We start from the raw sequence: 13237 nt of genomic DNA, 5'->3' as shown, positions 1-13237 counted from the left end.
TTGCAAAGCCAGGTGCATGACTGCAGCAGCCCCAGCGTCCGCTTTGCAGAGGACTAATCGACGAGACCATCCCGGCATCAGCAACAAGTAACAGGGACAGACATTCCTGCGTTAACGAGTACAGCCACTCAGACCGCACCACGACACTAGGCAGATGCTTTCACCATCATATTAACACCAGGGAGAGCTGGGGAAGGGGAAATAAAGGACCACACTTTTACCGTTCCTCATCGGCCCTAAACCAAACCCCAGCTCTGAAAATAGGAGTGACTGTCCCTCTCCCCTCCAAATGACCCCTTCCAAGCCTGGGAGATGGACAAACAGAAGACAGACAGACAAACATGCACGCACACACACATGAAACACTGTCAGGGAAAAAGTAGAATTTTTTTTTTTAAATTAAAGATGCTGCGATTCCTGCTGGGCGGTGGTGGCGCACGCCTTTAATCCCAGCACTCGGGAGGCAGAGGCAGGCGGATCTCTGTGAGTTTGAGACCAGCCTGGTCTACAAGAGCTAGTTCCAGGACAGGCTCCAAAACCACAGAGAAACCCTGTCTCGAAAAACCAAAAAAAAAAAAAAAGATGCTGCGATTCATACAACCTCACACTGACCTGGGAGTTAACACCCTGACTTCTCTGAGGCAAAACTATCCTAAAATCGCAGTATTTCTGCTATAGTTTGGATCTTAAACGCCACCCAGAGGCCCTTGTGTTAAAGGCTATTATAGTCAGCCTGTGGCATTAATGGGAGGTGGTAAAGCCATCAAAGCATATGACTTAGCTAGAGCTGAACTTAGGCTATGGGCAGTTCTCAAAGAAGATATTGGAGTCCTGAATTAACTAACTAACTAACTAACTAACTAACTAACTCTCTCCCTCCGTCTCCCCTCTCTCTGTTTCCCTGCTGTCAGAAATAAACAGGCCCCCTCCACCATTTGTCCCATCTTGACAACACTAAACTGTAACAGCCCAGCGATCACAAGCTAGAATCTCAGGTACCGTGAATGGCGGTAACTAACGAGAGTATTTTATCAGAGTACTGGAAAGCTGCTGGGCACAGTTCCTATCTGCACTGAGATAGGGCACACTCACACGCAGCCCATGCCTTCATTCTGGTGAAGGAAGACAGTGGCAAAGACCCAAGGAGGAAAAGGACTTCACACAGTGCTGAGTGGGCAGAATAGGGTTCCTTAGACTCTGACCCAGTAGCAAGCAAGTCAAGGAAGGATTCAGCCTGTCCGTTTGCTGCATTCCATTAAACCGGAAGGGCTTGGCAGAGACAAAATGAGTTCGGTGGTAAAGGCAAAACCTGACTTCAAAAGTTTTAGATCTATAATCCATCCAGTTTAACAGGTCTCAGTTGCCACAACGTTATGTAACATTTAGAAAAAGTGCAATCAATTAAACCCTGGCATGTTCCTGTATATATATGGCTCTAAGATACATCTTGACTTGATTTGCCTTAGAACTCATGAAGTAGGGTCTATAGGGTCTGCATCCAACCAACCATGAAAAGAAAATATTCTGGGGCACGTGATGGTTGGTTTTATATCAACGTGACACAAACTAGAGTCATTCAGGAAGACGGAGCCTCAACTGAGAAAATGCCTCCATAAGATTTGCCTGCAGGCAAGTCTCTATTGATAACACAGGTGAGCCCAGCCTTACTAGGAGTGATGCCATACCTGGGCAGGCAGAAACCAGGCGGAACAAGCCAGGAGGCAGCGTTCATCCATGGCCTCGGCTTTAGTTAACGCTTCGAGTTCCTGCCCGGACTTCCCAGGATGATGGACTACAGCTGTAGGATGAAAAGAAACATTTTCCTCCCGAAGTCGCTTTTGGTCATTGTGTTTTATCACAGCCAAAGAAGCCCTACCTAGGATAGGGCAGGGGGAGGGCTGGCACTGAATATAAACAACAGTGTCCTATCCCCACAGCATTGATACTGTATGAGTATTCTAAGCAACCTAGAAATGGTTTACAGCAGAGAGGACATGCACAGGTCCAGGCCATTGCCTGGAACAGGCTGAAACTCTTCTAATTTAGGTACCAATGAGAGGTCCTGAAAATGAACCTCCAAAGATGACTATATATTCTCTCTTGAACTGCAAGAAAAGATATATTTTTCTTCTGAGTTTTGGTCAGTTTTGAAAAAAAAGAAAACAAGAGAAAGGGGGAAAATTGTTCAGAAAGGCATCTGGGGCTCATTTGAAGTCCAAAAACCTAGAAACCGAGGGAAGGAAGAAGAATGTGGTCTTCTAGCTATTATAAGAGTGCCAACACCGGGCAGTGGTGGCACACGCCTTTAATCCCAGCACTTGGGAGGCAGAGACAGATGGATCTCTGTGAGTTCAAGGCTAGCTTGGAATATAGAGCTAGTTCCAGGACAGGCTCCAAAGCTACAGAGAAACTCTGTCTCGAAAAACCAAAGGATGCTGAGATGTTGTGGGAAATCACAGATCGAAATGAAACAAAGGGACTAAGGAGCAGGAGAGCCCCTGAGGAGGGCAGGGTTACCAGCCAAGAGAGAAATGGTGGTGATTCAGAGCAGTATGGCAGCAGAAATCAGAAAAGTTTAGAAAGGACAACTGAAAGGGCATGAGGGGAACGAGGGACAGAGAGACCCAGGGGACCTCAGGCCAGAGAGACAGTGTAGATTATAGCACCAATTGCTTAACTGTGAGAGCACAAAGAGCCATCTAGTCTTAGCTAGAGGCAAAAGGAGTCATTTTCTTAAACAAAACAAAATTTATTTTCCATAAAAGTCTGAGACAACTTAAAAATTTTAGAACTATGACGTTCTCTCTAATATGTCCATTTTCCATTTATAATAGGCTATATAAAGACATGTGAGATAGAGACTAGTGCACCCGAAGTCATAGCAATAGAAACTAGACAAGAGAAAATACGGACAAAAAATAATAATAATAAAATTGTAAAAAGAGTTTTAAAAGTGAACAGGGAGCTGCAGAGAGCTGAGACAGCAGGAGCAGCATGTGCATTAACTGGGGTCTCTGGAGGACTTTGGGGTGAGCTGGAGAAATGCCGCAAGAAGCAATGGCCACCAATGTCCAAAGTTGTTCAAAGCTTTGACCCCACAGACACAAGAACTTCACAAAACTCTAAACCTAAGAAACATGAAGACAATTATGCTTAAGTGAATTACATTCAAATTGCTTAAACCAGCAACAAGGGGGCTGGAAAGATGGCTCAGTGGTTAGGAACACTACCTGCTATTCCAGAGGTCCTGAGTTCAATTCCCAGCAACCACATGGTGGCTCACAACCATCTGTATTGAGATCTAGTGCCCTCTTCTGGCCTGCAGGCATATGTGCAGACATAACACTGTATACATAATGAGTAAATAAATCTTTTTTTTAATATTTATTGATTTATTATGTATACAATATTCTGTCTGTCTGTGTGTCTGAAGGCCAGAAGAGGGCACCAGACCTCATCACAGATGGTTGTGAGCCACCATGTGGTTGCTGGGAATTGAACTCAGGACCTTTGGAAGAGCAGGCGATGCTCTTAACCTCTGAGCCATCTCTCCAGCCCCCGAGTAAATAAATCTTAAACAGCAACAACAACAAAAACAGCAACAAGAAACTCGTCAAACCAGGCAGAGAAGAACTGTTATACCCAGGGCAAAAACGGGAATGCTGGGAGGCTGATTCCAGGTTGGATGTAACTGTCGCCATCTTAGACCAGAGCAACGTTCATCACCAGGGCAGGGCCCCCATGGGACTGCGACTACCAACATTCCCCTTCACTGGAGAGGAGAGGGCTTTCCTGAGAACACATAGCAGTAAATGATGGCGAAAGAAGGAAACCATAGCTGCCCATAAGCTGTCCATGTTCCTATGAGTAACCCCAATAAATTCACTGGTTCACTGAGCCAGGCATGGGTGGAATGGTCTCCATATCTATGAGAAAACATCATGACCAAAAGTAACTTGGGGAAGAAAGGGTTTATTTGGCTTACAAGTTCAATCACTGTCCTTCACTAAGGGAAGCCAAGGCAGGTACTCAAGCAGGAGAGGAGGCTGCAGGCAGAAACTGAAGCAGTCTTGCTCCCCATGGCTCACTCGGCCTTTCTTGTACAATCAGGGACCACATGCCAAGGGGATGGCACCACCCACAGTGGACTGGGCCCTCCCACATCCGTCAGTAATCCCACAGGCCAAACTGAAACACTTCCTCATTTCAAGTTCCCTTTTCCCAGATGATGCTGACTTGTGTCAAGCTGGCAAAAACAAAAACCTAAGCAGCACAGACACACATTAACAAGATCAGATGTTCAAACCACGCTGTGGGAGGGCTGAGCCTGAAGACAATATAGGAGCATTGTAAACATTGCGATAGTGTTTAACCTGTCTGTTTAAAGCTCTGCAGATAGCAGAAGTATCTATCTCTCCCAAGAGAAGATGAAGGAGAGGTTGCCACTGACAAGGGGGAAAGGGAAGTCTCCCCAGCAGACCCACACTGCACAGAAATCCTTCAGGCAGGACAACGGCAACTGGAAATTGTGTCTAGATGTTATCTATGTAGACTCAAGACTGAGAGTTGCTGAGGGTCTAGTGAGAGGGTCCTAACGTCATGACCTTGAGAGTGACTGTGGATCTAGCCCCTTACTCTACCCCTCCACCCTTGCGTTCTGGTCACAAGGTGAGCAGTATGTGTTCACAGTGCCCCCCCACCATGTGCTCCTTTGACATAGACTCAAACACAAGAAGTCAGTCATAGACAAGAGCCATCAAACTGTGACCCCAAACCAGTCATTTTCTCTGTATATGCTAATTGTCTTGGGTTACCATGATGGCAAGCTAACTAAACATATCCAGCAACGACAAAAGTCTAACTTGCTGGGGTGAGAATAAATATTTACTTAGCTTTAGAACAAAGCCATCTGTACTGCTGTTGAAATCTAATTTGCAGCCAATGACCAAGCAGGGTCTGCTCCCATGAGCCTCCTCAGGTCCCTCTGATGCACGCCATAATCACCATGGAGAAAAGAGAGGATTTATCGAGAAAGAACGGGCTCTTAACATTAATCACCGCTACATCAGGGGTAGCAAGATTTGTGTGTTTTTTATTTTTTGTTTTAATGGGAGAGATAGGAGACATTTTTGGTCTGTAAGCCAATATGATCTACTTAAATATGTCCTCACATATTTAAGCAGAGGCAAAGGTCACTATCGAAAATATGCAAATGAGACTGGAGAGAGGCCTTGAGCTTATTCTCCAGAACCCACCTAAAAAGCCAAGCTCCCATGAGCATAGCTATAACCTTAGCACAGGGCGGGGGGGGGGGGGGGGGGCAGAGACAGGAGGGTCCCAGGACTCATTGGCCAGCCACTCTAGTCAATTGGCAAATTATAGATTTAATGGAACACTGTTTCAAGAATACTTGATGGAGACCTTTGGCCTCTGTATTCCATGACATACACATGTAGATACATCCATATGTATACCACCTCTCCCTCTCTCCACTTGGTAAAAACTCTCAAAATAAATAAGAAACAGAGGGTGAACTCAGTTCTTTCCATGCTAAGGCTCGCTGGGCCACACAGAGGTGCTGAAGCCCTCTTCTATATCCCTATTTGTTACACTTTATTAATAGCAAAGATTCCAATACGTCTACACCATTAAAAACTCATTCAACTGTCTCTTGGAATCAGAAATTTCAGTCATGAATGATTCATTCCCATTAAAATTCACCATTATGAGGCATTTGGATCATTTGAACACATCAGACACCAATCCTCACAGAGGCAAGCTGTAATGAGCCGCCATCATAGATGGGGAGGCATGAATAGAGAATGTAAGCAGGCCCTGGTGTATACCAGCATCGCCACCGCCACCGGCTTTGAGGACCACCCAGCTGAGCCCAGAAAGGAAACAGTAAGAGGGGCTGGAGACATGACTCAGCAGTTAGGGGCATTTGTTCTTATAGAGGACCTGGATTTGGTTCTTGGCACCAACATGGCCGCTCACAACCACCTTTAGCTCTGGTTCCAGGTGATCTGTGACCCTTTTATGGATTCCTCAGGCACTGCATGCACATTTTAGACATGCCAACAAAACACCCACACACATAAAATAAAAATTAATAAATCTAGCCGGGTGGTGGTGGTGCACACCTTCAATTCCAGCATTTGGGAGGCAGAGACAGGTGGATCTCTGAGTTTGAGGGAAGCCTGGTTTACAGAATGAGTTCCAGGACAGTCAAGGCTACACAAAGAAACCCTGTCTTGAAAATTCAATAATAATAATAATAAATCGTTTTTAAAAACTGAAAAGAAAATGGTAGGAGATATTAACGTTCCTTTAAACTGGGAGATAGAACCCACACAAAATGCATTCAAAGACAGGGATATACCTGAGACAGGCCAAGGAAACCACTGGGAGCTAACTAAGCATTGCGGGGGGGGGGGGGGGGGGCGGGGCTAAAGAGAATATTTATTTTCTAAAATTATCAGGGACCCTAGTGAAGACGTTAACATAGTGGACTATGTCACACAGACATGAAAGCAGCCTGACCTCAGGAACTCGCAGGGATGCCCAGGCCCACCTGGGTAGAGGCGTGGCCTCGGGGCCGGGACACTCTGGTTGTCTCTGGGAGTCTTTGCACATCCAGTAACGGGAAGGAGAGTTATGAGAAAAGGGAAATTGAACTACAAGGGTTGAGACCAGGAAGGCAGCGCTCAGTGCCTAGCAGCTTCCGGGATCCACAGCCGGCAGGCCTCCATCCTTTCTGGCTCACACCTTCACTACTCTGCCAACAGCTTACTAACTAACACAAGGCTTGATGTTTGCGTGAAGGAATGAGAGAGAGCCTGCACTGATTAACGACTCCCACAGATCAAAGGCGACGGCGCTGGGTTCCATAGTCACACTGCGCAGCAAGGAGGAGCTTTTCATCGGGGCCCGCAGGGTTCGGCCACTTGTTATTCAGCTAAGAGCATGGGGTCAGGACCACAGAGCCACCCGCGAAGCCTTGCTGGTGCATACAGAGCGCATGCCACTTCTCTTTCAGGCTATTCAGGGTAACTCTGACGTCCAAAACACAGCTGTGCGCCACCGAGTCTGCGGGTGCCAGTTCTGCAGGGAGGGGTGGGGCCGTCTTCTGGGTGGAGAGTGGACAGAAAACTGTCGTCTGTTTCAGGAGGTCTCTAAAGCACGGTGATTACAGTCTGACTCTGCAGCAGGTGTCTACCTTAACCCAACTTCAGCTTTAACAGGCAGTTCCAATGCAAAAGCAGCCAACAGGCTGGACAATGTAAGAAGGGGAGGACAAAGAAAGCACAAGAGTCTCCCGGCCGCTCCTCCAAGCACCTTCAATGGAGAACTCTAATGTAAGAGGGTTCCGTCTAATTTGGCCCATGGATGGAGGCTGGACCAAGTGACTGCTCCCTTCCCATCCTGGGAGAGGACCACCTCTTTGAATTAAGCAATAACAGCCCATTTGACCATTCTCTCTATTATTAAAAACCACCAAGCTGTGAGACTCACAAACCTCCTATGAGATCACTATAGATCTGGCTGCTTTAATTTGACTGACGCTCATGTTGGATCTAAATGTGGCCCTTGAACAATGAGAAAGTAATAAGGTACTGCGTTTGTAGCTATTTTCCTTTTCTTAGGAAATATGCCCTTCGAAACCAAGCTAACCAAGTCCTTTACTTGGCAGCCGCATGCTCTCCATAACCAGGTCTGAGAGACAATCAAGATGGAGACAAAAAGGCAAAGGCTCAGGCCTCAGAATGGAACGGAAGCCTATGGGGATGAGGTGGAGGGCTTCCCAGGATATGGAGGGGTTCCCCACAACAGGTTCACAAACAGCTGCTATTCCCTGTCTTCCCTGGACCAAGGTCTTTGGTGTGGGCTCAGCTGCTCATGGGCTGGTGTACCAGCATCTTCAACAATCAGTTTGAGCAAGTTCTATAGTTCATGTACCTTCATGTGCGAGAGAGACAGAAAGAGAGAGACAGACAGAGAGAGAGAGAGAGTGCGCACCTGAGACTTTAGAACTAGGGATGGATTTTATTTTCTGGTTTTTGTTTTTTTTTGGGGGGGGGGCGGTTGTACAGATTCTTGGAGGCAGTAAGCTCATCCAACTAAATTAAGTCGTCACTAGCTACTGTGACAGGCTTCCAGCAGCCAGTATACACAGCACATTCCAACTAAAGCAGTAAGGCAGGATTTAAGGGGCTCATTTCCCACAGATAAACGGCAGTGACGCACGCTCTATTTTATGTCCTCCTCCGTCCAAACGCACAGGGAAGATACACGACCACTGTCTGCCCTCCCGATTCCCACAGAGCCCGAGATACACGGATCACCCTTGAGCGCTGCAGAGAAAAATGAATTGAGGAATCGCAGGCTGATATCCTGGGGAGAAAAGGCTAAAAACACCACGTTAGGCACACAGCAAGTGCTCTTCGTCGACGGATTAAGTCAGTGATGTCTCGAGTTTTGCTGCTGAGTTTGAATGTGCTCAGAGTACAACCAAAAAAACAGATGACACAATGTGTTAAGTAACAGTGGTTCTCCCAATGGCAGCTAGGAAAAGCTGTCTGTCTGCCTGACCTCCTTTCCACTCGCTCAACTACAGTGAAAATTTACATCTTCTTGGCATGCATTCCTTAGAGATCACTTCTTTCCTTCGCCCTTCTTTCCCCCTTCTTTCCTTCCCCTTTCTTCCTTCCTCCGTCGTGTCTTCTATCACCTACTCTCCGTTGCCTTTTCATTCTTACTGGGCCCAGCTCTCCTGCTTCGTACCTTGCCAAACTACTTTCAGTCCACTCTCAAAGCAGAATATAAACAAAGAAATGGCATGATTTTTTTCCCCCACACTAAATGTTGGGGGCAAGCGGCATCATAATGAGTGTTCTCATAGAGATGATTGGATTTTGGGGCAATCAATATCCAGACTTGGCAGACGTTCCAGAAAACCAAGGCTGCATAGAGCGCCTTCCTTACAGGACTTGTTCTGTGTCACGGGTATCGTGTAAGCCACAGTGGTGTCCACTGGTCTTCAGGGGACCCTGTCCCTGGAAGATCGCATTTTCAATCTTGTTTAAATAATGGTAACCCTAAACCCAACAGCAGGAGGCAACTTGTAACTATGAAGCTAGTTTAAGGACGGACAGATAGGCACACATACATTATTAAACGAGGTAAGCCATAAGCCACAAATGCAAATGACATAGAAGAGTAATTCTGCCCTAAGAGATGCAGAGATGCTGGCTGAAGTGGGCAGGGCCAGCATCCAAGTGGGATTGGAATTGATAAGGCACCCATTATTAAAAAAAAAAATCACTGAACAAATCAGCTGTTTTGTGCCCTGCCCACAGGAAAGGGTACCCTGACCAGCAGGCATGACTGTACCCATCTGCTTGGCAGGAACAGTGTGTTACTATGAGGACTGTGTGGGCTGTCTAATATAGCCAGTGAAGCTCATCCCATTTTCTGAGCCTGTGCCCGCCACGCAGCCTTCCAAAAGTAATGGGGCTCACTTGCTTTCTTTAAAGATTTATTTTATCTATGTGCATGCATGCATGTGTATGTGTGTCTGTGTATGTATGAGACAGAGAGAGATAGAGATAGAGATAGAGATAGAGAGAGAGAGAGAGAGAGAGAGAGAGAGAGAGAATGAATATGCAGGTGGGAAGGCTTCAGAAGAGGGCATCAGACCACCTTGAGCTGGAGCTGGAGTTAAACAGCATGGTTTCTGGGAAGCAGACTTGGAAGTAATAGATGTAAGTGTTCCTAACCATGGAGCCATCTCTCCAGCCCTCAGTAATGGGGTCTTCTAAGTAATCTGCCCTGAACCGGAGATGTCAGGACCCCCCACTCAGAGCATCCCAGCCAACAGCTCCTTTCCCCGGAAGCTGATGGGTTGGCATTCCATGGGAAAGCCTCGCATGCCCTCCATCTGTCTGTCTGTTAGCCTGGATCAGTCCCTGTGGAATGGACCATGATGGTGAGCACGGCCAGAAGATATTCCAGAAAGAATGGAGGTGTGAGTCTAGTGAGGTCTTCCCATAGTAAACCTCAGGAGAACTCTCTCCAGCTTGGTACACTTGTCTCTCAGAAAGGGCAGGGATGTTAGACTGCTCTTAGAGAAATGATCTCTCATCCAGACAACTCCTTCCCACCTAGATCATACCAGAGGCATGAAAAAGACATGAACAGGACTGAAGAGATGGCTCAGGAGTTAACAGTGTGTACCTCTCTTCCAGGACCCAAGTTGGGTTACCAGCATCCACGCCAGGCGGCTCACAATATCCTGTAACCTCAGCTCCAGGGACTCTGACACCCTCTTCTGGCCTCCACAGGCATTGCACTCATGTGGCACATATTCACACACACACACACACACACACACACACACACACACACACACGTAAATTAAAAAAAAACAAACAAACACATGAAGCATGGGACTGCACCTGAAACCCTTGCATTGGGAAGCAGGGGGATTGTAAGTTCAAGACCATCCTGGGCTACACAGCAAATCCTCATCTTAAAACCTCTCTTGTTTCAAAAATAAAATAAAGCAGAATCTATGGCTTAAAAGAAATAGTAACACAAATGAAACCAAGGAAAAACAAAAGTCAAACAAACAAAAACAAAGCAAAACAAAAATAAGTCCCAGGGTTAAGGTATAAAGACTACTATAAGACAGAAATTATTAATTTCTTATGATTATTAAAAACTAAGGTAGAAAACTCAAGTACACCAACTCCAGCTGAAAATGAATTTCACATGTAACAATGATTGCTTAAAATAAGGAGAACAGGGGGAATTTTTCAAAGTGCTCAGGAAGGAAGATCTTACCGCATCAGCTAGTCAACAAAGAAGTTTAGCTACACAAGCTATTTTAACACCCACTATCCACACCCATGAATCGTTCTCCCCCTCCTCTCCTGACATCTCTAAGAGTAAACAAAGACACTTGGCGCCTACTCTCCTCCCGGCTAAGACCTCCTGAACCTGCCAGAGTGTTCACAGACTAACCGTCAGTGCCTGGATCTCCTCCTCTGCTTCCGCCGTTGTCTCCTCCAGCTCTGTCTTGGCCTGGCGGAGCTGGCCCTCCAGGGCCGCCCTGGCTGCCTGCAGGGCTGTCAGTTGGGACTCTCGCTCCTGCAGGGACAGCTGCAGCTCCGTGAGCTGGCGTTTCAGCTCCAGCTTCTGCTCCTCATGCTCCAGGCTGACCTGAGGAAGAAGAGGTTACACGCTCAGTGGACTGTAGAGAGAGACTGTGAAGATGAAGCAGAGCCTGCAGCTTAGACCTGGTCTTGGCCAACAGCTCAGCCTTGTCAGAGGGTCCATGTGTGTCTCAGAGCAACAGCACTAAGAAATAAATACAGCAGGACTTGCAGTGAACTCTCCCATGGGTTCTGCCTCCATGGACTCATTCAACCATGGACTGAAAATATTCAGAGAGAGACTGTGTCTGTAGTGGACATGCTTGAACACATAACACATACAGAATTGTCATCTTCCCCTAAGCAGGAGAATGAAGATTTTGGTTTTACTTTTTTCTTTCTTTCATCCTTTCTTTTGATTTTTCAGGAACTCACTCTGTAGACCAGGCTATCCTTGAACTCAGAGACCCACCTGCCTCTGCCTCCCAAGCGCTAGGATTAAAGATATGCACTACCACCGCCCAGCAAGTTAGCTTCTTGGAGAACAACTGCATAGTGATGTTGTTTCGTGTGACCCAAGGCACTTGTGAGATGTGTGTAGGTTATATGCAAGTACTTCCCTATCTTTGAAAGGGCACTTGAGCAGTTATGGGTTTGGGTATCACTGAGGGAGTCTTAGAGCCGTGCCCCAATGACTATCTCTAACTCACAGACACTTAGATGCAGCCACAAGTTTGGGCATCATGGAGGGGAATCCTAGAGCCGTGCCACAATGACCATCCCTAATTCACAGGAACTTCGATGAAGCCACGGGCTTGGGTATCATGGATTGCCCCAATGACCATCCCTAACTCATAGACACTCAGATGCTTAGGAAGGCTTCCAAAGAAAGATAAGACGGTGGGAGTCTCAGATGGAAACTGGATTCTATTTCTCCTCAGTATTCTCACGCTGATTTATTCCCATTAGATAGTCTACATGAATGTCCTATTTTGAGGTAAGCACTCTCTGCCAGCCCAATCATCCACTCAATATTTTAGGCATCCATTTTAGAACTTTTGTTTGTTTGTTTGTTTGTTTGTTTTGAGACAGGGTTTCTCTGTGTAACAGTCCTAGCTGTCCTGGAACTAGCTCCTGTAGACGAGGCTGGCCTCGAACTCACAGAGATCCGTCTGCATCTGCCTCTGCCTCCCAAGCGCTGGGATTAAAGGCATGTGCCATCACTGCCTGGCTCATTTTAGAAAAGCTTAATGAGCCATTTACGCATAGAAGAAGATATGGAGAAGAAGGACAGCCTCCACCTTTGCGTTGAGAAGAGCGATGAGGCCAACCGTCCTCATTCTGTAGTCGAGTGTAAAAGCTGGGACATGGAAGGACGCTGTATAAACAGCAGAGTATGGTAGCTGACTCCGGAACTCTGAAACTGCTGTGAATTTACAGGAGAAGGGCTGAAGTGAAGCGGGCTAGAGAGATGGCTCAGCAGTGAAGAGCACTTGCTGCCCTTGCAGAGGACCAAGCTCAGTCCCCAGCACCCACATCAGGCAGCTCCATGGGATCTGACATCCCCACGGGCCTCAGTAAGCACAGACTGATTCCAAAGAGCAACAAGCTTCAGGGGACACTGATGGCCCAGATGAGCTACCCAGGCAGAGCCAATTCAATAAGATGGACTTGTATGGAGAGGCAAAGCAAGTGACTTTAGTCCCAGGAGATCTAGACAGTTTCTTCTGGCCTCTGCGGGCACTGCAAATGCATGGCACACACTCACACATGGACATAAAGAAAAATAAATCATAAAAATAATAACAATTTACAGGACTCAAATTAGATGGGAAAGGACTAGAAACATAACCCTGGGTTTTGCTTGAGCCTAGCACGCACAAGGCCCTGGCCAAGTTCAACTGGGATTTTTTTTCAGACAGGGAAAGTGAGGCATCCAACCTGACCAGCATGGACAAAGTCATCCCAGGACCATGCCGAACCAGTAAGACATGCTTGCTGTAATCATAGGCTACCTTTGGGGACTAGCAACAAGGGTACAGAATAAACTCAGCACACTCACTGGGGGAAGTGGGGGACAT

The 13237-nt window shown here is 46.7% G+C and overlaps 1 protein-coding gene across 9 annotated transcripts in view; it reads right to left on the bottom strand.

The window, feature by feature from the left end:
* Cit (citron rho-interacting serine/threonine kinase) overlaps positions 1-13237 on the bottom strand; it is a 178832-nt gene that overhangs the window by 46770 nt on the left and 118825 nt on the right. For all 9 annotated transcript variants that reach the window (XM_041647361.1, XM_041647376.1, XM_041647382.1 and 6 more), the window contains one exon: positions 11026-11223. In XM_041647361.1, coding sequence (XP_041503295.1) covers positions 11026-11223 — 198 coding nt within the window. The remainder of the gene's footprint in view (positions 1-11025; positions 11224-13237) is intronic.

This window comes from Microtus oregoni, unplaced genomic scaffold (genome assembly GCF_018167655.1).
Source record: "Microtus oregoni isolate MIOR12 unplaced genomic scaffold, Mior012 000003F_ref0000135, whole genome shotgun sequence".
Classification (NCBI taxonomy): domain Eukaryota; kingdom Metazoa; phylum Chordata; class Mammalia; order Rodentia; family Cricetidae; genus Microtus; species Microtus oregoni.
The sequence above is the reverse complement of the archived record's forward strand: the minus strand, read 5'-3'. Positions and strand labels throughout refer to the sequence as shown.